Source organism: Aethalodelphis obliquidens, unplaced genomic scaffold (genome assembly GCF_003676395.1).
Source record: "Aethalodelphis obliquidens isolate GAN/ISIS:26980383/991018 unplaced genomic scaffold, ASM367639v1 scaffold31, whole genome shotgun sequence".
In the NCBI taxonomy this organism is placed as follows: Eukaryota; Metazoa; Chordata; class Mammalia; order Artiodactyla; family Delphinidae; genus Aethalodelphis; species Aethalodelphis obliquidens.
Window position 1 is genome coordinate 3,832,943 of NW_020837975.1, and position 22,865 is coordinate 3,855,807.

The 22,865-nt window shown below is 39.5% G+C and overlaps 1 protein-coding gene across 3 annotated transcripts in view; it reads left to right on the top strand.

Annotated features, from left to right (window-relative positions):
* The window catches only part of HMGCLL1 (3-hydroxy-3-methylglutaryl-CoA lyase like 1), a 137,027-nt gene that overhangs the window by 28,350 nt on the left and 85,812 nt on the right, over positions 1–22,865 (top strand). For all 3 annotated transcript variants that reach the window (XM_027126784.1, XM_027126782.1, XM_027126783.1), the window contains exons 2-3: positions 22,207–22,287; positions 22,515–22,622. In XM_027126784.1, coding sequence (XP_026982585.1) covers positions 22,207–22,287; positions 22,515–22,622 — 189 coding nt within the window. The remainder of the gene's footprint in view (positions 1–22,206; positions 22,288–22,514; positions 22,623–22,865) is intronic.

Consider the following 22,865-nt stretch of genomic DNA (forward strand, 5'->3'; position numbering starts at 1 on the left):
TACAGTATGGAGACCAGCTGTACTGTATTCAGGCAACATAATTTATTGAGTAACACCCTACACCCCCAGTATACAGAGAACATTTAAGCAGGGCAAGATTTTGGCTTACAGGGAATGAACACACACACAAACAATGTGATTTAGGAAGGATCAGTAATTCAAACCACCCCTCACCAGCCAGCTCACAACCCCAACATGAGAGCCACTTCTGGGGTTCGAGATAAAGCATCTCTAGATGAAATTGACCACCTGGAAAGGAAGGCGTGTGTAATAAAGCCATTAGCGAACCCATCAGCTGGGCTCAGAGCCCTCTCGGGAAGCACAACATAACGTTTTAATCTGTGTTGGGGCCGGGAGGGGTCAGTGTGTTAGCAAGTGCAGCCCTCGGTGGGAGAGAAGCCATCTAGAAATCCCCAAATGCAGAGCTGGGGATGCTGATGACAAATACTGTCCTGGAGGATGGAGATGCCCCAGGCAACCTGGCATGTGACTTTGTTGCTGGGGGCTGGCCTGGGATTAGCTGTCATAGGAAGAGTGACACAAGTACGTGTGTGCCCTGGCTCTGGAGAGCATCCCCTAAAGTGGGAAAAAGATTCAACACAGCCATATGGTACTTCCAAGCTTAGTAAATGGAAAAAAAAATGCATCTTTATATAAGACTATTTGGTATCAATTAGTAGATGCAGGTGAACTCTCAATTTTGGATGCTAAGGAGTAAAACAGAACAAAATATTGGTGTTGTTAGGATGATTGAATTTAACTATGTAAAACGTGAGAAAGTTTCTTGTAGGAAAATATTTAGTAGTATTCTGGGGGAAGTTAGAAAGGAGTTTCATGGAGAAGCAGATTTTTGAATATATTTAACAATTTTCTTTTTCTTATATTTTGGACTCTGGATTTTCCTCTTGTAAGTATTCTGACTTTATCTGAATTTTACGTTGTCAAACGTCCAGGGAGAATCAGGTATAAGGTTCTCACCTGTCCTGCCCAGCCCAGTAAGACTGAGTTTGTCACGGTGAAAAGTTCTTGAACCCTCAGGGTCTCCTCTTCCGTCTCTACCCAAACCATCCTAATCCACGCTGCCGTCATCTCTCACCTGGGTTATTGCTGTAACCTAATTTTTGCTCTCCTTGTTTCCACTCTGGCCTCCTTTAGCCTATTCTCATTACGGCAGCCAGAAGAAGCCCAGTACAATGTCCCTTAGATCATTCCTCTCCTCCAAAGCCCTCCAGTCCTTTTCCATCAGCCTGTGACTGAGTCTTTATCTGGGCCTTCTCTGTACTTCTGGTCCCTTTATCTTTTTATTTTACTCCTTGCTTACTCTTCTTCCAGGCCTTCCAAGAACAGTTAATACATGAGATGCACTTCCCATGATCAGTTCAGTGAACATTGCACTGGCTGTTAGAAGGCTCTTTCCCAGGATATCTGTAGAGCTTTGCACCTATCCCCATCACCCACCTCCTTCCACCTTTTCTCAAAGCACACCTTTTTATGGAAAATTGCAGCATGGCTCCTGTCCCCCAAATTCCTCTTCCCCTTTTGCCTTGGTTTCTTTATAATACTTATCACTATATATTTTCCTTTTTACTTTATTTAATTTTAATTAAATTTTTTAAATTTAATTTTTATTTTATATTGGAGTATGGTTGATTTACAATGTTGTGTTAGTTTCAGGTGTACAGCAAAGTGGTTCAGTTACACATATACATATATGCATGCTTTTTCAGATTCTTTTCCCATGTAGGTTATTACAAAATATCAAGTAGATTTCCCTGTGCTATACTCCAAGTCCTTGTTGGTTATCTATTTTATATATAGTAGTGTGTATATGTTAATTCCAAACTCTTAATTTATCCCTCCCCAGACCTTTACTCTGTCGTCTTCTTTTTTTTTTTTTTTTTGGCCGCAATCTGTAGGCTCCATGAAGGGTGTTTTGTCTGCTCTGTTCACTGCTATATTATAGAGCTCATCAAATGAATGGACAAAAGAAAGTTCAGCTCATCATTACTCCCAGAATTCCATGGGGCCTTTAGTAAGTGGATACTGATAACTATGATCACAGTTCTTCCCCTTCCAATTTAGAGAACCTCCCAGAGATTTGGCACACTGGTAGGTATTTGGACCCTCAGGGTCAAGACCCTTTTTTTTTTTTTTTTGCGGTACACGGGCCTCTCACTGTTGTGGCCTCTCCCGTTGCAGAGCACAGGCTCTGGACACACAGCCTCAGCAGCCATGGCTCACGGGCCCAGCTGCTCCGCGGCATGTGGGATCTTCCCGGACCGGGGCACGAACCCGTGTCTCCTGCATCGGCAGGCAGACTCTCAACCACTGCGCCACCAGGGAAGCCCAGGGGTCAAGACTCTTGATATATTATCTTAATATATCAGAATCAGTAATGCCAATGGAGACTTTCTACTCTACCCCACCCTGCCCTAAGGGAGACTGTTCAGCAGAAACATGGATATTCCTTTAAATCACAGGATATTTTGTACTGTAGAAAAGCAGTGGTCCAGGTGTTTGGCCCACTGTTCTTTGGTAGAAGCTTCCTCACCCCATGCAGCTCCCTTTCCAAGTGTTTTGTTTTTTTTTTTTTCATCTTTATTGGAGTACAATTGCTTTACAATGGTGTGTTAGTTTCTGCTTTATAACAAAGTGAATCAGTTATACATATACGTATGTTCCCATATCTCTTCCCTCTTGCGTCTCCCTCCCTCCGACCCTCCCTATCCCACCCCTCCAGGTGGTCACAGAGCACCCAGCTGATCTCCCTGTGCTATGCGGCTGCTTCCCACTAGCTATCTATTTTACATTTGGTAGTGTATATGTGTCCATGCCACTCTCTCACTTTGTCACAGCTTACCCTTCCCACTCCCCATATCCTCAAGTCCATTCTCTAGTAGGTCTGTGTCTTTATTCCGGTCTTACCCCTAGGTTCTTCATGACATTTTTTTTTCTTAGATTCCATATATATGTGTTAGCATACGGTATTTGTCTTTCTCTTTCTGACTTACTTCACTCTGTATGACAGACTCTAGGCCCATCCACCTCACTACAAATAACTCAATTTCGTTTCTTTTTATGGCTGAGTAATATTCCATTGTATATATGTGCCACATCTTCTTTATCCATTCATCTGATAATGGACACTTAGGTTGCTTCCATCACCTGGCTATTGTACATAGAGCTACAATGAACATTTTGGTACATGACTCTTTTGGAATTATGGTTTTCTCAGGGTATATGCCCAGTAGTGGGATTGCTGGGTCATATGGTAGCTCTATTTGTAGTTTTTTTAAGGAACTTCCATTCTGTTCTCCATAGTGGCTGTACCAATTCACATTCCCGACAGCAGTGCAAGAGTGTTCCCTTTTCTCCACACCCTCTCCAGCATTTATTGTTTCTAGATTTTTTGATGATGGCCATTCTGACTGGTGTGAGATGATATCTCATTGTAGTTTTCATTTGCATTTCTCTAATGATTAATGATGTTGAGCATTCTTTCATGTGTTTGTTGGCAATCTGTATATCTTCTTTGGAGAAATGTCTATTTAGGTCTTCTGCACATTTTTGGATTGTGTTGTTTGTTTTTTTGTTATTGAGCTGCATGAGCTGCTTGTAAATTTTGGGGATTAATCCTTTGTCAGTTGCTTCATTTGCAAATATTTTCTCCCATTCTGAGGGTTGTCTTTTCTTCTTGTTTATGGTTTCCTTTGCTGTGCAAAATCTTTGAAGTTTCATTAGGTCCCATTTGTTTATTTTTGTTTTTATTTCCATTCCTCTAGGAGGTGGGTCAAAAAGGATCTTGCTGTGATTTATGTCACAGAGTGTTCTGCCTATGTTTTCCTCTAAGAGTTTGATAGTTTCTGGCCTTACATTTAGGTCTTTAATCCATTTTGAGTTTATTTTTGTGTATGGTGTTAGGGAGTGTTCTAATCTCATACTTTTACATGTACCTGTCAAGTTTTCCCAGCACCACTTATTGAAGAAGCTGTCCTTTCTCCACTGTACATTCCTGCATCCTTTATCAAAGATAAGGTGACGATATGTGCGTGGGTTTATCTCTGGGCTTTCTATCCTGTTCCATTGATCTATCTTTCTGTTTTTGTGCCAGTACCATACAGTCTTGATTACTGTAGCTTTGTAGTATAGTCTGAAGTCAGGGAGCCTGATTCCTCCATTTTTCGTTCTCAAGATTGCTTTGGCTATTCGGGGTCTTTTGTGTTTCCATACAAATTGTGAAATTTTTTGTTTTAGTTCTGTGAAAAATGCCAGTGGTAGTTTGATAGGGATTGCATTGAATCTGTAGATTGCTTTGGGTAGTAGAGCCATTTTCACAATACTGATTCTTCCAATCCAAGAACATGGTATATCTCTCCATCTATTTGTATCACCTTTAATTTCTTTCATCAGTGTCTTATAATTTTCTGCATACAGGTCTTTTGTCTCCTTAGGTAGGTTTATTCCTAGATATTTTATTCTTTTTGTTGCAGTGGGAAATGGGAGTGTTTTCTTAATTTCATTTTCAGATTTTTCATCATTAGTGTATAGGAATGCCAGAGATTTCTGTGCATGAATTTTGTATCCTGCTACTTTACCAAATTCATTGATTAGCTCTAATAGTTTTCTGGTAGCATCTTTAGGATTCTCTACATATAGTATTATGTCATCTGCAAACAGTGACAGCTTTACTTCTTCTTTTCCGATTTGGATTCCTTTTATTTCCTTTTCTTCTCTGATTGCTATGGCTAAAACTTCCAAAACTATGTTGAATAAGAGTGGTGAGAGTGGGCAACCTTGTCTTGTTCCTGACCTTCGTGGAAATGGTTTCAGTTTTTCACCATTGAGGACGATGTTGGCTATGGGTTTGTCATATATGGCCTCTATTATGTTGAGGAAAGTTCCCTCTATGCCTACTTTCTGGAGGGTTTTTATCATAAATAGGTGTTGAATTTGTCAAAAGCTTTCTCTGCATCTATTGAGATGATCACATGGTTTTTCTCGTTCAATTTGTTAATATGGTGTATCACGTTGATTGATTTGCGTATATTGAAGAATCCTTGCATTCCTGGAATGAACCCCACTTGATCATGGTGTATGATTCTTTTAATGTGCTGTTGGGTTCTGTTTGCTAGTATTTTGTTGAGGATTTTTGCATCTATGTTCATCAGTGATATTGGCCTGTAGTTTTCTTTCTTTGTGACATCCTTGTCTGGTTTTGGTGTCAGGGTGATGGTGGCCTCGTAGAATGAGTTTGGGAGTGTTCCTCCCTCTGCTATATTTTGGAAGAGTTTGAGAAGGATAGGTGTTAGCTCTTCTCTAAATGCTTGATATCCAAGTGTTTTTGAAGGCTTCCTTTGCACAGTTAGAGTGCAAATAGTGATTCTAGTTGTCTTCCTCAGAGTTTCTGGGAGCACTATGGATAGAGGATTTTTGTTAGTCTAAAGCTGTAATATAACTTATGTGAACTCTGGTTGGATGAATCATACCTGTTTATTTATTCCACAAGTGTTCACTGAACATGGTGTGTATGCCAGGTGTTCTAATGACTGGGATAAAGCAGTGAACCCTCAAGGGGCTGCTTGTCTAATAGGAAGAGTTGGAAGGTAGACAGTAGACAAATGAACAGATACGTGTACAACATGCTAGGTGGTGATGAATGCTAGAATCATTATAAAGATTAAGGGTAAGAAAGTGGAGAGGAGTGTTGTTGTTGTGAATTTTTTTTCATATTATATTATGTAGACTTTTCAGAGACCAGATGCTTGAAGGAAATGGGCCACAGAGACGTACAGGGGAAGAACAGTCCAGTGGGGGTGGTGTAAAATGCCAAGGGGTTCAAGGGACAGCAATGAATTCAGTCTGGCCAGAGCTGGGGTGTAGGAGGGGTGGGCCAGGAGCTGAGGAAAGGGGTTCTGTGCAATGTCGTGGAGGTAAGGATGGGATTTTTCTTTAATGGAAATGGGAAGTCATGGAGGGTACTGAACCAGAGTGATGTGATTGGATTTCTGTTTTAAAAGAATGAGCCTTGGAGAGTGGGTGTCAAGAATGCAGACAGACATAGAACCAACTCTCCACCATCCCACCCCTCCTTTCTTTGTCCTGGAATAAGAAACTAAGATCCAATTTGCTTGTTACCCCCTCAGATACTTTTTAGGCATCAGTCTACCACATAGAAGAATGTCCATTTTGTTATTTGGATCGTTCTATGTGCTTTGGGGATAGCTCGTGTGTTACCACCCACTCTGGTGACGATCCTGTGTTTTCTACATCGATTAAATCTCTGCAGGTCCATCTGCTACCAAAAGAAGAAAAAAAAAGTGGGAGAAGCAGACAGACCACCTATAAATCTCTCCCAGTCATTCAGGGGAGAAGTGATTATTTTGAAGATAGAACATGGTTTGCTTGTTGATCTGATAAAGGGTATAAGAAGAAGAGGGGCGTCCAGGATGAGTCCATGTGTAGGCTGGCATTAGGGATTATCTTAGTCTGTTGGGACAACTATCATAGAACACCATAGACTGGGAAGCTTGTAAACCACAGGAATTTACCTCTTCTAGTTCTAGAGTCTGGAAGTCCAAGATCAAGGTGCTGGCAGATTTGGTGTCTGGTGAGGTCCTGCTTTCTAGTTGGTAGACAGTTGTCTTTGCACTGAGTCCTCACATGGCACAAGTAGAGCAGGAGCTCTCCAGGGTCTCTTTTATAAGACCACTAATCCTAGTCATGGAGATTCCAACTCTCATGACCCAATCACCTCCCCAAGGCTCTGCTTCCACCTGCTATCTCATTGGTGATTCGGTTTCAACATATGAATTTGCGGGGGTGGGTGGGGGAAACAAAAACATCCAGGCTATAGCAGCAGTTTAGAAGAAAAGATAGGCTATCTACTGAGATGGGGAAGCCTGCAGGGGGACAGGTTGCAGGAGAATTAACTTTAGTCTTAGGTTTCGACATAAGTATTCTTGGACTTGAACAAGTAGGGCCCCTGCCTGGGCTCCATGCCTCCCTTGGCATAACTTTTACAAAACTGTCTAAAGTCCCACTCCACTGCTTTAGTTTTTCACAGTTTATTTCATATTTTGAATGTCCCAAATGGTATGGTTTCTGAAAATTCTGACAGATTTTGAGGTCAAGAAGCTTTTCCATTCCATTAGCTTTAGTGACATTTAGAGTAATCAGTGTCCTCCAAGAATAATGACAAAATGAGTAATTGAGTTACTTTAAGGCATTGTGAAGTCTCTTTTGCACAAGGGTGTGGGTCCACTTAAACCTTGTGCTGTGGTATGAATGTCTAACCATCCATCTGTCAGCTCTGATTGCACAAAAAGATCTACATTAAAAAAAATGTAGATCTCCTATACCCCCAAACTACTCTTTGAAGTTGAAATGAAGCTCCCTGGGGTGAAAGAAAAAATTAAAATCTAGCTTGTGAAGAGGATAGAGGGTTTTTGGGGTACTCTTGCCTCTGAGGATGTGATGCCAATCAGAAGTATTCATGTATTTAATTTGCCTTTTAAATTTGTATTTTTTCCATAAAAACATTTCCAACAAGTAAATAGCTGTGACCGCCATGCTCGTTTATGGCATCTTGCTGCCAGGTTTTGAATATGAACACATATTTACCCTCATGATGAAGTGAGTGCCCTTCTGTTGCCTCTTAAAGGTTCAAACTGAGGTTGACATTGCCAAGTGGAACAGGATGGGTGGAGCTGGTGGTGTCCACACTGGAGGTGGAGAAAATTGTTGGCGGGCTCCAGAATGGGATAATGTCTCCAAAGTGTTTGGAGCTCCTTGCTGCAAAGACCTTGAGTAATTTCCATGTATTATTCGGGTTGTATAAGGTAATCTGCTCTGCTATCAACCATGAATCCTTTCATTGCACATTTTAAGCAAAGTAGGTCCATTTTAAAATGCTAAATGGAATAATTTTAAGCTATCCTACCTTTCAAAATATTAGAAGTACTTTCTCTGTCTTCAAATTAGCCTTAAGAAAGGCAAGAGATAAACATGGATCGGGTGTTAACCCCTCACCAAGCACTGTGGGAAATGCTTTACATTCACACCCTCATTTAATTTTCACAGAACAAAGGGCCAAGTGCCATTTGGCTCAGAGGAGAGTCAACTTCCCACTTTAAACAGAGGAGAATGAGGACAAGTAATTCAGTGATTTTCTCAGGTCTGAGCATCAGGACAAGGTGGAGCCAGGTGGTTTTTCTCCAGGATTTTTTTGCCACCACTCTGGCTGGCTTACTACACCTTCATTTTTAAGGGACTTCTGAGATTTGCTTCAGTAGTGGTGTTAGAAACAAAGCTACTAGAGTAAGTAAGGCTTTATTTTAGGAATGTCTTCACTAGAGTAACACTTTTTAAATTTGATCTCCATCCTAAAATGAACTTTCTTTTCTTTGACCAAGTTCTAGCATAGGATCTTGCATATGTTAAGTGTCCAATCAAAATTAAGTGAGTGAATCAATGAACAAAAAATGATTGCCTGTACCTCTGATGAGTCTAATGGCTATTACAGGTACAGCACTAAGCTTGGCTTTGTCACAACTCTTTATAGCTATTATGATCTCCATTTCATAGAGGAGTGAAGGAAGTACATAGTGGTGAGAAGAACATTTCCATCACACCAGGGATGGCAAATAGATTTTTGTCTTGGGTGCTGGGTTCAATCATTGATAATAGTGGATGTCTGGAGCTAGATAGTGGTCCCTACCTGGACAGTAGTATATAACTGATGGTATGTACCTAGATCGGAGATACTGCGGGAGATGGCTATACTGCAAAGCCAGGAGCCCGTACCAGGACCCATTGTGAGAAACTGCCATGTTTGATTTACTCTTTTCCACTCTGAGTCTGAAATAGAGGAGTGGTCATATTCACTCCTGACATTTTTGGCTAATACAATGTTCTATGGAGGTGGGTTTTCTATGGTATTCATCAGGCTGTTTGATGCTTTGAGTTCTGTATTGAGTATTGCAGTCATTTTTATTTTGTTTTGTTTGCTTTTGGATGCCTGCAGTAAAAAACAACCCCAAAGACCCCTAAATTACTTTTACAATTTCTTAATGCACACTGAGTAGCCTTTCATACTGTTAGAATTTTGATTAACTCTTCATTGATGTCGTGGAATGGTGTGATGTTCTGCAGAATGTCCAGATAGTTTAGACCCCTTGAAATATGCCAGATGGTAGGAGAGTTATTATAGCCCTGGGAAAATTATATAAATGTCTAATGTGGTTTGTCCCAAACAAATGGAAATTATTTATGGTCTCCTTTCCATCAGTTATAGAAAACAATGCACTATCCCGAACAGTGGCTACATACCTGTACCTGAGGCAGTGTTAATTTGTTTTTGCAAAGATAACACTACTGGCACAGAAGTTACAATTGGGGTTGAGTTTGGTAGTCCACTGTACTGGTGATTAAAGGGGGTTTATCAGAGAGCAGGAAAGTGGTTGCTAGGGGCTAGAGGGTGGGGGAAATAAGGAGAGGTTGGTAAAGCATAGAAACTTTCAGTTATTAGATGAATACTGTCTGAAAATCTAATGTGTAATGTATAACATGGTGACTGTAGTTGGTAACACTGTGTTATGTAATGGAAATTTTCTAAGAGGGTAGAACTTAAATATTCTTACCAAAAAAAGTGAGTAAATATGTGAGGTGATGGATGTTAACTTGATGGAGGAAATCCTTTCACAATGTGTAAGTGTAGCAAATCATCACAATATGTACTTTAAGTGTCTTAAAATTTTGGCAATTAAACCTCAATAAAGCTGGAAAAATAAATGGATTTATGATGGGGTCATCACTTCTGCATCCTTTTCTTTAGATACTTGAGGATGGCAATAATCTCTGCCATTTCTCCAAGATCTCACAAAATGCTTTTTTTTTTCTTTTTTCCTTTTTCTCCTTTATTTTTCTTTTTTCTTTCTCTTTTCTTCTCTTTTTACCCCTCCCCCTCCCCCACCCCCTTTTTCTTCCTCCCTTCCTCCCTCCCTTCCATCATGTCTTGGCTGAATGGGAGGAATGAACATTTTCAGAGGCTTCCACTTGCCCTTATGATAATGACAAAAACAACTACCATGATAGGTCTTATAAGGTCAAGGAATGAATGGTTCAGGATACTCCAACTATCAAATACGTCTATTCCAACTATATATTCAGGGACTGGAAATGACCATGGGGACGTAGGGGACCAGGCCTCCATATATTATGTGGTCCCTCTACTCCCCATTCTAACAAGGGAGCATAATGACACTTTGGGTCCCGAGTATCAATGTCAACTTGGGCCCTGTGTGCAGGAAACTGTAATGTTTGGTATCCCCTTCACACAGTGTTCATTTACTCAAGTAAGTGGCTGTAGGTCCCTTTGGGAAGCATTAGATGGATTACTGTAAATAGTTGCTGTAGCAGTACAGGATCTGGGAATCTGGCTTTTTCTTCAGGCAGTTGGGTTTTGGTCTGAAAATTGGCTCAGATACGGAAACCAGGCAAGGGAATTTTTATGGAGGCAGCTAACCTCAGCTAACTGGTCAACTACATCCTTGGTGTATTTCAATTGTATAGATCAGCATGCCTGGATCTGAAGACATTTCAGGCAGGATACTTCTGTTCTGGAGGCCAGTCTTGTGCACTGTAACGGTTCTATCGGTATTCCCTGATCTCTACCCGCTAGTTGCCAGCAGTGCCCAGTGATTGTGACAATCAAACGTGTCTCCAGACGTTGCCAGATGTCCTCTGTGGGGCATAACTACCCCCAGTAGTGCGTCTTTTAATAATCTTTAAACATTGCCGCAGGTTTCCAGGGAGTGTTCATGTCAAAACTACTTCATGGATGAGAACCAACTGAAAATAACCAGCAAGGTAGCTCCCAAATCCCATTTTAGAGACTGCTTCCTCCGTTCACTTCTGGCACCAATTTCCTTAGGTCTAGTTCCCAGGAAACAGTCTCGGATAAAGATTTGCGTTCAGGAAGTTGTTGCCCTTGATTCGGTACCTGTGGGGAAGTAAGAGCTGTAGGACCAGCAGAGGGAGGCCTGAGTCCATCCCACAGGCCTCTCCTAAGGAGAGTTGTACTCCCTCAGGCAAAGGAGCTGGGCTATTATGTCCCTGCATCAACCACTCAGTGGATGATCATGGAGAGGGGACATGACTTGGGGTAAGGTGGATTTCTTTAGTTGAGGGCAATTCCTGACACAGGGCTCAGTGAAATGGCATCGGCTGCCAAACCTCTAGCTTCTGGGAATGTCTCAGTCCTGAAAGGGGTATCTGAGCAGAATGTCCATTAATAATAGAAATAAAAATTTCCAAAGATACAGACTTCACCTATCTTCACTAACATATGGTAGTATCTCATCCACCTCTTATTCTGCCACCTTTAGCACACAACAGTTCATCAAATATCAAAAACTGTTTACACATCATGAGGTGTAAGACACCACCCTTTATTATTTAGATCATCTGTTCTGGTGCTAGTGTATATAACCATGCAAATACTCATGCATTCCAATTGATTTTTGCCAATCAGAAAATACATATTATGTAAGGGAGTGTTTTGATGAAGGGGCTTTATTAAGATCTGAAAAATTTTATTCAGAGTCTGAATGGATTCTGTGGATGGCTGAATAGGGTTATTGAAATTAATGCAGAGCATTATAAAGCTGAAAACTCATGGTATATCTATGATATGATTTCCCATTTTGTTATTGTTATACAACCAACATGGCATAAATAAAAAAAGTCATGTAAAGCAATATAATGGCTTGTTGTTAATAATAACAACCCAAATTTAAATAACTATTTAGAACAATGAATTGTGTCTTCCTAACCAAATAATAAGCCAAGCTTCCCCAGCAGAAGCATTGCTGTACCACTTGGGAGTATAAACTCTAAAACTTTGACAAAATTATATATCCCAGTAGTGTTTTTTTTACCTTTGTGGTTATAAGGTCATGCTGCTTGTATAACTAGCTTAATATAGTTAGTTGCATTTTTATTTTAAACCACTGTTTTCAGAAATTTATTCTAAAAATATTTCCATGATGAAACTTGGTATCTTATATGACATACTGCATTTTATCCTCAGAGATTCAGCCTTTCCAAAAATATCCATATATTTTCAGTCAATTTTACTGCTTCTGTGTTTGCAAAAAGCAAAGTAACCTTAGTGGTTTCATAAAAATTTTATTAGTGAAGACCTTGAGGAAAAGGAAACTTCATACTTCAAGTATTTCAAGTCAAACATTTTCTTTAAATTTTCTAATTAACACTTTTATTACTATCCTAAACTTCAATTAAGTAATACTGATAATAGCCATGAAAAATCTATAGATTTTTCCATAGTTTATTTTTTTCGATTCTTAAGTTGCCTTGAATAAAGGAATAAATAATGATATTTCTTGAAAGTAAATAATGTCAATAAAAGTCACCATTTAAAGAAATATAACTAGATATGCGGGGGTCTTGTGCTCTATCAATACATGGAAGTTTTTCTCTTTTGAACTTTCAAGTTTATGTTAATGCTTCTATAGGATGGTTTATTGAATTCTCTCATTAAAAATTGCTATTCTTGATTTCTTCAATTTGTTTCTTCTTACATGTGCTTCATCTTACTTTTGTTTCTCTTATTCTATTACTATCTACATTTCGTAAACTGTTTACAAAATCTATTTTAATATTCTCTATTTTCAGCTCTCATACACTATCTTATTTAAAATGCAGTTTTTTTGTATTAAAATAATAATTAATAGATGATTATTAAATACATATGTATACATTTATTTCTCGACACGTTTAAAAATGGAATTTATTTAATTAGGAAGCGAATTATGTGGCACAGATGTTAACAGCCTTATTTTTTATTTTAATAAATAATTTTGGGTGATTTTATATTTATTTAAGTGTTCAAAAAATTTATATATTTCTAGAGGGAATTCATATTTAATCATGTTATATATCTACACTAACACTCAGTACTAATTTTCCATCTGGTGCCAAGAACAAATATTAGTACACATACATACAGAGGATTGTTCACATTTTAGAACTTGCTTTTAATCTCTGTTAAAACATTGACCAAATGCATTTGGGAATGAAGTAGTGCACATTTTCTTTCTGGCTGTCCAATAATTGCTAAAAGGTAAGTGGATACCTTCCTTTAACCTTTTGATTCAGGAAAATAAGATGTGTTGTTCATGGAGTTTGACTTAGTCGTCTATTATAAATTTATTTTCACTTGGCTACAAATAAATTCTTCTTAAACTGTCAGAGATTGCCTTTGAATTGACCTTGGGGCACAGCTATTCTGAAAGAAAGGTTTCAGATATCAGCTTTGTTGATTCAGCCCTTCATCCCAGAAAGGCACCCAGGGAGAGAACCATCTTTAGACTGCTCCAGAGAACCAAGGTTCCTGTGATAATGCTTTATGTGTTTCTGACTATGTTTCATTAAAAGATAAATTAATATCTAAGAAATAACAAATAACACAATGTGGATGGTTTACCATTACTGCAAGATGCACTATGTGCATATGTCAGATGAGATGGCAAAATGAGATTCTTCTGGAAAAGTGGAAATCTAATGCCCCCTAAAAAGTCCAATTTAATTTCAAAAGAAAATCATGCAGTTTCCTGATTCAGACATTTCATCTGTGTAGTGGGAGCATTTCATTTGGTCATTGTAGCAGTTCTCCAGGGGAATACTGGCTATGAAACAGGGTATTTCAATATCCATAAAGACTTTTTTTACACATAGAATTACTCCTCAAGAAATGAATGAGTAGAACATATAAAATTCTGTTTAGAAATTTCTACTGTGGATGGTATCATTTTCCTAGGGAAAAAGAAGTTGTGCTTGTAGAGTGCATAATGAGGAATCATATCTATCACCACCTGGAGGGTTGATTGTATATATAGAAGCCACCCATTATGGGAAACTATGCATATACACACATATATATGTGTATATGTATTATATAATACATAGAAAACATATATAATATAATAACATACACACACACACCCTAAAGATTTCAGAGAAATTCCCATCAAAATATGCCTTCCATTTAATTTTATGTAAGATTGAAAAATGTGTGTTAAAGCAGCCCATTTATGTTCTGCATGAAAGAATGGTTCATTATTACTTTTTCAACCAAAGCTTTTTCAATAGTTGGTGGTGTATTTAACCTCATCCTAAAGAAAACTAGAATAGGAGCCAGGGACCATAGTTAGGTAACCTTAGAAAGTCATTTAATCTCTCTTTCAGTCTGCCTACCCCACAGAGTAACTCCACAGATGAAATGTAGATAGAAAAGTGCTTTGGAATAATAAAGCAACATATAAATGCAAGATAGTATTGCTTTGGTTGTTGCCCTGTGAAAGTGAACCATTAGAAATCTGATGCCAGATGTGGGCATACATTCAGCCATGTAACTTGGCTTTTTGAAACCCTCATTCTGGATAATACACCTTTTGTTGTTCACTAGTATCATACACTACTCCACATAAAACAGGATAAAGTGAACTCAGTTACAGGGATTTTATTGCCATAAAAATAAATTTAGACCAAAAACCTGTTTAAGGATGATGGTGCTCACTTCTGCAAACTAGATTGCAATTCCTTGGAACTTATAAGTCATTCATCAACTCTTATATATGCAATGTATAAGAACAGTGCCACGTCCCCAGTGACCCCTGTACCAGAAGGTAACACACAGATCACTGTGCCACTAAAACGTAATCTTGTTATGGACAGAGATTTTTTGTGTGGTTGGATCATTTCCATATATCCAATAACTATAATAATGCTGGCTAATAAGTGTAGTATTCAATATAAATGAAAGGTTAACCTTGCTTTTCTAAATTTTAGATGTGAATTTGTTCATTCATTCAACAAACAGTGTTAATTAAGCGCTTAGTATATGTCCATCCTGAAAGTTTAAAATGAAAAATGGCAAACAGGCAGGCAAAGAAGTAATTACAGATTTATTTTAAAATAAGCCTCTACAAAGTGTTATTGGGTCATAGAAATGAAACTATGGTTGACTCTTGAACAACAGGGTCTGAACTGTGTGGTTCCACTTATATGTGGGCTCTTTTCAAAAGTAAATTCTGCAGTGCTGCCTGATGGGACGTGCGGTTGGTTGAATCTGCAGGTGTGGAACCACAGGTAGGGAGGAACTGTGGAAGGGAGGGAGCTGGGTATACATGGAAGGCTGACTGTAAGTTACACACAGATTTTTGACTGCACAGAGGGCTGGCACCCTTAACCCTTGTGTTGTTCAAGGGTCAACTGTACTTAATTCTATATTGGGAGGTCAGAAAAGTCTTGAGTAGATGACAGATTGAATCTTGGTTAATGAGTAAGCATTTTGATTGAGGACAGTAATTAAGGTAATCATAGTGTTGAGAAATGATTCTTCATGGGTGTCTCACATTTCTGCATATTCTACTAGTTCCTTTGGAAATATATTTTCAAGGTGTTTGTGTAGCAGATGGCCTTGGTTGATAGTAGGGTGTCCTTTCGAAGCAAAGGGCAGACGTGCTTGTTGCCCCTTATGAAATGGTCAGGTTCCCCAAGCACCGTCCCTCCAATGCTCAGGGAACTGGTACAAGAGCTGTTGGTGCTCTGGCTACTGCTATTAAGGCGAGTAGCAAAGCTTCTTGTCTCTGATTCAAGAGTCGCATATCTTCTGCCAGCATCCAGAACACTGTGGCAGGGTTACTTATTACTTAGTATGTAGGATAAAATCTCAGCCCTTCACAGGTTTGACAGTTTTGTTGATGAAGATGGAATGTTGAGAGAGACACTTCCTCACTGAAAAAGGAAAGGAAGAATGAGGACTTTTCAGGTGGTTAAAGGGATTTGAGGGAAGTCCATGGGTATGGGTAACAAACATGCTGCCCAGATTTTAGTCAACTGAGCAACGAATGGTCCTCTGCTTTACTGTCTATTAAAGATGAGGAATTGGGAAAGATGGTTGCTGTCTGATTTCAGGGAAGTAGGTTCAAAGGCCGAGTGGTGCCCTTGTTGTCCTAACTCTTCTCAGAGATGGGAAACTTCCTTGGAGATCTGCTGGTCAGCCTCAGGTCCATCCATTGTGAAAAGTAGCACTAAGATGAGTCCTGGGTGGGCTGAAGGTTCTTTTCTCTCTTTCCATCAATAATTACTGGGAGTTGGGCTTCCCTGGTGGTGCAGTGGTTGAGAGTCCGCCTGCCGATGCAGGGGACACGGGTTCGTGCCCTGGTCAGGGAAGATCCCATATGCAGCGGAGTGGCTGGGCCCGTGAGCCATGGCCGCTGAGTCTGCGCGTCCAGAGCCTGTGCTCCACAACGGGAGAGGCCACAACAGTGAGAGGCCTGCGTACCAAAAAAAAAAAAAAAATTACTGGGAGTGCAGAAGGAAGAAATTTGGCCAACATTATTGGAAGAAGCCAGGTGAATCATAAGAACTTTGATTGGTTGAGTTGGGAGGAGATAGGATGGGATAATTAATGCTTCTAATACGGAATAACAGTAGCTGGACCTTCTTAGCCCATCCAGCAGTCTGTCCTCTGTAACTTAATACAACTAGAGATGGCAGCAAAAGGTCTGCTGTGAGTCTTGTCTGCTATACAGAAACTTTGGGGAGATTTCACTGGGATGGACAAACTCCTATGTGAGGAGCCATAGATGACTCATTGACTAGTTTGTGGGGTACTCCTGCCCCAGGTTATATATAAGGTGCTGAAAAGCAACCCACTAGAGAATGAGAAAGGACCCAAAGAATTGTAGATGAATTTCAGAGTCACCCTTGCTACCTTGCAAGACTCCCTTCGTCCTTGTATTGTAACTGGATGAAGACTTAAGAGATGGTATCTTGACAATGGAGCACGTACAAGTTTAGCCCTTGACAGCCAGAGGGAAAAAAACCAGTGATCCTGCTGGAAACCAACACAGCTATGGAAGCTAAGGCCAGGGGTTCCCAAGGTTAAAATAGATGGCATCAGGAATGATGATTTTTGCTGCCTGATACAGGGCTTTTTGTGGACCAAAGATATTGCAAGTTCATTGGATTGAGGCAGTGGGCAGCTGTTGTGCTAATTGCTCCCTTCTGCATCCCCTCATCTTTCCCAACCTTCCTCCTTCAGCTATTTAAGGAAAAAAATGATTACTGGTGCATGGAGATCATCCATCTGAGTGTGCTGGGGAATGGAGAGGAGATCAAGGACTCTAACCTTCCTGGTTCTGTCTGATAAAGCCATCCAAGTCACCATTCTATCAGTCCCATGGGGGTGGGAGTCCTGATTCAATTGATGGGGTTGGGCAGTGTTCTCAGTGGGAAAGGGGACCTGATGCAGCCTTGTGGGTGGGGCCTTCATGGCCAGTACACTCGCCTGTTGTTGCTTGCATGTCTGAACGTATAGTAAAAACTGATGTGTGTTGTGATTGTAATTCTCTGTCCCATAAGTGCCAGAGGGTATCATCTCAATGGGAAGAGCTGTATGTAGTGAAGTGAACATAACTTTGGGGGTCCCCAAATCCTCCTGACCTCTTTGATCTCTAAGTCTCTGTGACTGGTGATTTTGCAAATTTGAGCTTCTGTCAAAGTCAGGCAGCCTCTACCTGGTGGCACTTTGGGGGGTTGTGGATCCCTTACTGCCATGACACAGCCATCCAAGTCTCTTTTAAAAATCAGCTGTTGGCTTGACTTGGAGCTCTTTTTGAAACTGGACACCTGAGTTAGGGAGGCCGTTGTGACTCTCTGGCCCCTATTTCCATTTTGGGGGGTCAACTTGGAGTCAATGACTAACGAGGTTGGACATTTTCAACAGGCCACACTAATCAAATGGAAATTGTATATTCGAGAAGGTGGTTGGCCTGTCCCCAGTGCAATCTCAGCTTTACCCACAAAAAGTAACCCTTGCCCTCTGTTGCCTGTTCCACTGCCTGGAACAAAGCTACCGGCTCAGTGGGGGCCCTTCTCTTCACGGTGCTTTTCTTAGTCTGGTTGGATGACGTTTTGGCCGAACTGAAATCTGATGATGACCACTGGGCTCCTGCAGTTGTAAAACCTCTCCAGCCGCCATGCAGAACTGAAAGGGGATGTGATTACTCTACTTGCCCAACAGAAATTGAGGCCATTGCCATGTTTTTATTGACTCTTGGGTTGGGGTCTTTGGCCTAGCTTATTTGTCTGCCATTTGGGAAACTGTACACTAAGATGTTAAAGACACCTCTTGGGGGAGGCTATGAATTATGGCAATAAATTATGGCTGCTGGTGGATCATCTGAAGCCCATACTCTGATGAGACACACTGGAATCACACTGCAGATCAAGCCTCCATCACCTATATTGTCACTGTTGCTGCCTGGATAAATCATAGCATTGAACATGGTAACACATCCACCATCATAAAATAGGCACAAAGTAAACAAAGCTGAGCTTCTGATGCAGAGGCCACTACAGTATAGGATTCGTTCTGCTGGTTGGATCCAGGACCCTGGGGAGGAGTGGCATGGCAGAAGTCAATATTGCAGGTTGGCCTTCTCCTGCTCCTTGAAGGTCTGTTGAGAGTAGCCTTAATTAAATGTTTTCTGAGATAAAAATGAGCAGATTTGGTTCCAGCCTCTGTTAGTTAATCAGAGGGGCCAACAGAGTGATTTACTAGTGGGAAAATTTGCCATAAACCAGGATGGTGTAAAAATGAAGAGTGGATATTATTGGGAAATAATTCTGCATAAGTTTATTGTATTTCTTGCAAGCAGAGGCATAATTACCTTTGTTCCAGACTCTCTTTTCAAGGATTTTTTTAATGCAAAATAGTTTTGAATGATAGAACTAGTGTCTCCTTCTGGAGCCAAGGGGAAGTGTCTTTCTCTCAGATCAAAGGCAGGCATACTCATGGTCAAGCATGATAAACACCGTGTATATGTCACCAAGGAACGATATGCGTACTGCCCATTAGCAAAGGTTCAAGGTTCCTGTGCTTGGGGTTCCTTTCCTGTAATGTAACCCATTGTCTGGGCAAACATTGTATGGTCCCCTTTTTTTCCTGGGAGTTGGGGCTTGGGGAACCAGCACAAATCCTGATTTTCTAGCTACTGCTGTTGCTGTGAGTGATAAGCCTTTTTTTCCTTCTCTGACAAATGAGTCTTGTGCCTTCCACCAGCATCCATGGCAGGTTCACTTGTTAGCTTGGAAGTAGGGTAAAATTTCAGACCCTTCATAATTTTTCACAATTAGGAGCTATAAAAGATATACCTATACTCTCAATGGTATAAGAGAGTTGACATCTATTTTCATCTCTATGAGGGACAAAATAATTGTTTCTTATAGGCATGGAATTCTTATTAAAGCAGTGATTCTGGTGTAGGTTCCTTCAATTTTTTTTTTTTTATCTTTATCAGCTTCCAAGTCTGCCATACTCATCTGCATCAAGCTGGCTAGAGGGGAAAGAGCATTGAGGCATGTGCATGGGATATTTTCATGGGCCAAGCCTAAAAGCGGTACATAGCATTCACATTGATGTTCCATCAACTGGAACTTGTTCAAACGTAACTCTTAGAGGAGAAATGAGGTCCAGTCCTGTGTCTGTGAAGAAGAGAAATGGTTTTGGTGGAAAATTTTCCCCACAGATAGAAGCTATTTCCAACCAATAGCAACTTCATGTCTACAGTCATGAAAGTGAGCAGGACATGACTTTAGCATGACTAAAATCACAGGATGCATGAAGTAGAGTGTGGTAGAAGGTGAGAGGCTAGTCAGGAATCATCTTTTACCTTAGGTTGATAGATCTCTCCAAAGGTGACTGGTACATTCTGAAGCATTTTAATCATGGAAAAACAAAATTAGGGAGAATACTTAGGAAGCTACAGCAATAGACTAAGTAGAAAAGGAAGACAATTTAAATACAGCCAGTGACAAAAGAGATTCACTAATACAATCAACAAACAATTATTAAGTGCAAGCTAAGTGTTGGGTGTTGGGTATATGCCAAAATAGAACCAGTAATAAAAATACCAATTAGGTACCAATTAGATATAAGTGGTAAGAGAGATGGAATCGGATAGTAGGTGGTGGGAGAATATCTGAGGAGAGGAATGAGGCAGAGAAATCATGAGATCAGTTTTGCATCATTGAAAATTATGTGCTTCTACAACATTTAGGTGGATTTGCTCAGTAGGCATTGCATTATTTATGTAAAGCTGAAGTTGCTTAGAAACATCAATACAGAGATAGTAATGCCCAGAATGACACTGAAAATACCAAGATAGGGCTCTCACATCACACATACTCAACAATTATGTATTGACTTTATTTATATATTTATTTATATGCTGTTTAAAGGGAAACTTGTTACTCTTTGAACTTACTGAACACATTATAACTTTTTTCTGATTTCTTGGGTATTCAGATAGAGGGAATACAGATCCATGACTAGAAGACAAAATGGGAGTGTTAGATTCAAGAAGAAATGTAAAATAATATCAAGTATGCATATATTCTGCTTTGACTTAAATGGCTATAATTAGTGGGAGATTACACTTTAATTTCTTCAGATTGTTACTTCTGCCAGCTATACCAGTGATGCGAAGGAAGGTCCCAAGCTCTTTAATTGTACTCAGCATATTGTTATTACCTTAAAAAACACTATGTTCCTTTTTTGGGGTTAAACACTGCTGTTTAATAAAGTAGTATTCTTCATCCATGTATACTCCAAGCTAATTGCTCCAAGCTAATTAGCTAATTGCTAATTGAAAATGAGTTTCAGGAAACAATCAGCGATAATGAGACCACATGGCTTAAGATTGCCTAGTTTTGTTTTTGTTTTTTCATCCCTGCAATTTTAGGACTGGAGGTAATAAGAAAGAGGAGTGAGCTTCTCTTTTTTACTCTGTCTTCCCATGCCATCCCTCTATCTTATTGCCTGGTTGAAACGATGGCCACCCTGTAAATAATGTATGATTTCATGATTGTCATCCAAAACTGAGCCTAAAGCTGAGGGACCCCATGTGTCCCCGCTCAAACCTCCACCCTCCCAACTGCATGCATCACAGCCTGCTCAGGAGATGCAGAGATGAGAATTCTTTTCCTTCTCAGTTAATTTTTCCTTATTGAATTGCCTGATTTCATGGAAATTGTGGAGGGTGGTATGTAAACATTGTAACAGGGATCATCTGGGTTCCTTTGCTGAGTTAATTAACACAGAATGCTAATAAAACCAGGTAACAGCTATGGACCCTAGAAAGGGCAGGGAGCATTGTGCTGTGTGATGGAAACAAACTGGGTTGTGCATACAAAATAGCCACTTTATCGGTGTATGCCTGTGATTATTACAAGGACAGAGTGAGACAATGCAAACTGGTCAGCCCAGAGTCATCATCCTTTATGAAAGGCAAGACAAAAAAATAACTTTGAAGTACAGGTCATGCTGATCTGGGTCAGTTCCATCAGCTATCCATTAGAAGACCTTGATGATTGGTTACCCACACTTAACTGGGCTCAGAGATACCAGGAGGTTATGTTTGTCCAGTCTGGAAAGATGTAGCCTACTGCCGATTTTAACTGCAATATGAAGTTGAGAAAGTCAATTTCCATTTTTCCTGTTTCAAACTAGTGTCCTTCTAAACATGATGTGACCATAATAGTTTAGGAACAGAGGGGAATATCAAGGATTAGGTCCTCCTGGGGGGAGTTTGTCCTTTAGGAAGCTGCGTTTAGGTGCTGGTTGTGCTGTGTGACACAGACAAGAAATAAACAACACATCTTATTCTCTGACACAGGCCAGAAAACTGAATTCACACTTGGCAAGTTCAGGGTATGGCAGCTGGATGATTGTGGCTGGTAGAAGTATGTTGATACAAAGATCTAATTTCTTAATGAACTCTAACAATGGTACGTTTATCATCACGCATAGAATTACTCAGCAGATTGTCTCTTTAGATCCTGAGTAAGTCACCTTCTCCGCAGTTTTATCTTTGAAATTCATCTTTTGGATTTTAATCATAATTAGACTGAATATCACTGAGTTGTAAAAAAAAAATGACCTCATGTTGCTAATAACATAAACTTGGTATTTGGATTATATCATTATATCAATTTCTTACCTTTCTTAACTTTCCAGGCTGAGAACTTAATCCAACAAAGTGAAATTGTTTGACTTTTCAAGTAAACAAGTTTGATGATCTGTTATCTCTTTTTCTCGCCTTGTATTTTTCATTTTAGGAATCATCCCAGCCATCTGGACTCCCTGAATATGTGAAAATAGTAGAAGTTGGACCTAGAGATGGATTGCAGAATGAAAAGGTAACTTGATATTAATTTTACACAGTTTTAAAAAAATGCTAAATCTAAATATTTATTGAGTCTAAAGACATATGGATTTCATATGTTAGATGATTACATTTGTTCTTAGTTGCTACTTGAATTTATAAATCTTAAATAGTATTTGCTTTCAGTTAGGAATTAATTTTCTGTTTATGCTTCAATAAATAATTTATGCAAAATACTTATAATTCTTAATGTTTTCTTAGATTATAGTTCCTACAGATATAAAAATTGAATTTATCAATCAACTTTCCCAAACTGGCTTGCCTGTAATAGAAGTGACAAGCTTTGTGTCTTCCCGATGGATACCACAGGTATGCAAATCCATAATTCCTTAACTAGATTCTTAATTCAACATTGACAAGATTTAGTGAACAGTGTGATATACATTGTGATATTAGCCTGATATATTTTGTAAGAGCATAGCAAATTAGTAATTATTAGCCCATGCATTAAGATACAATTAAAGAAAAACCTCTTTAATGAAATATATAAATTAAGTCCTAAAAAGTTATTTGGACTTAGTTGTTAAAAAGTTATTTTGGGGCTTCCCTGGT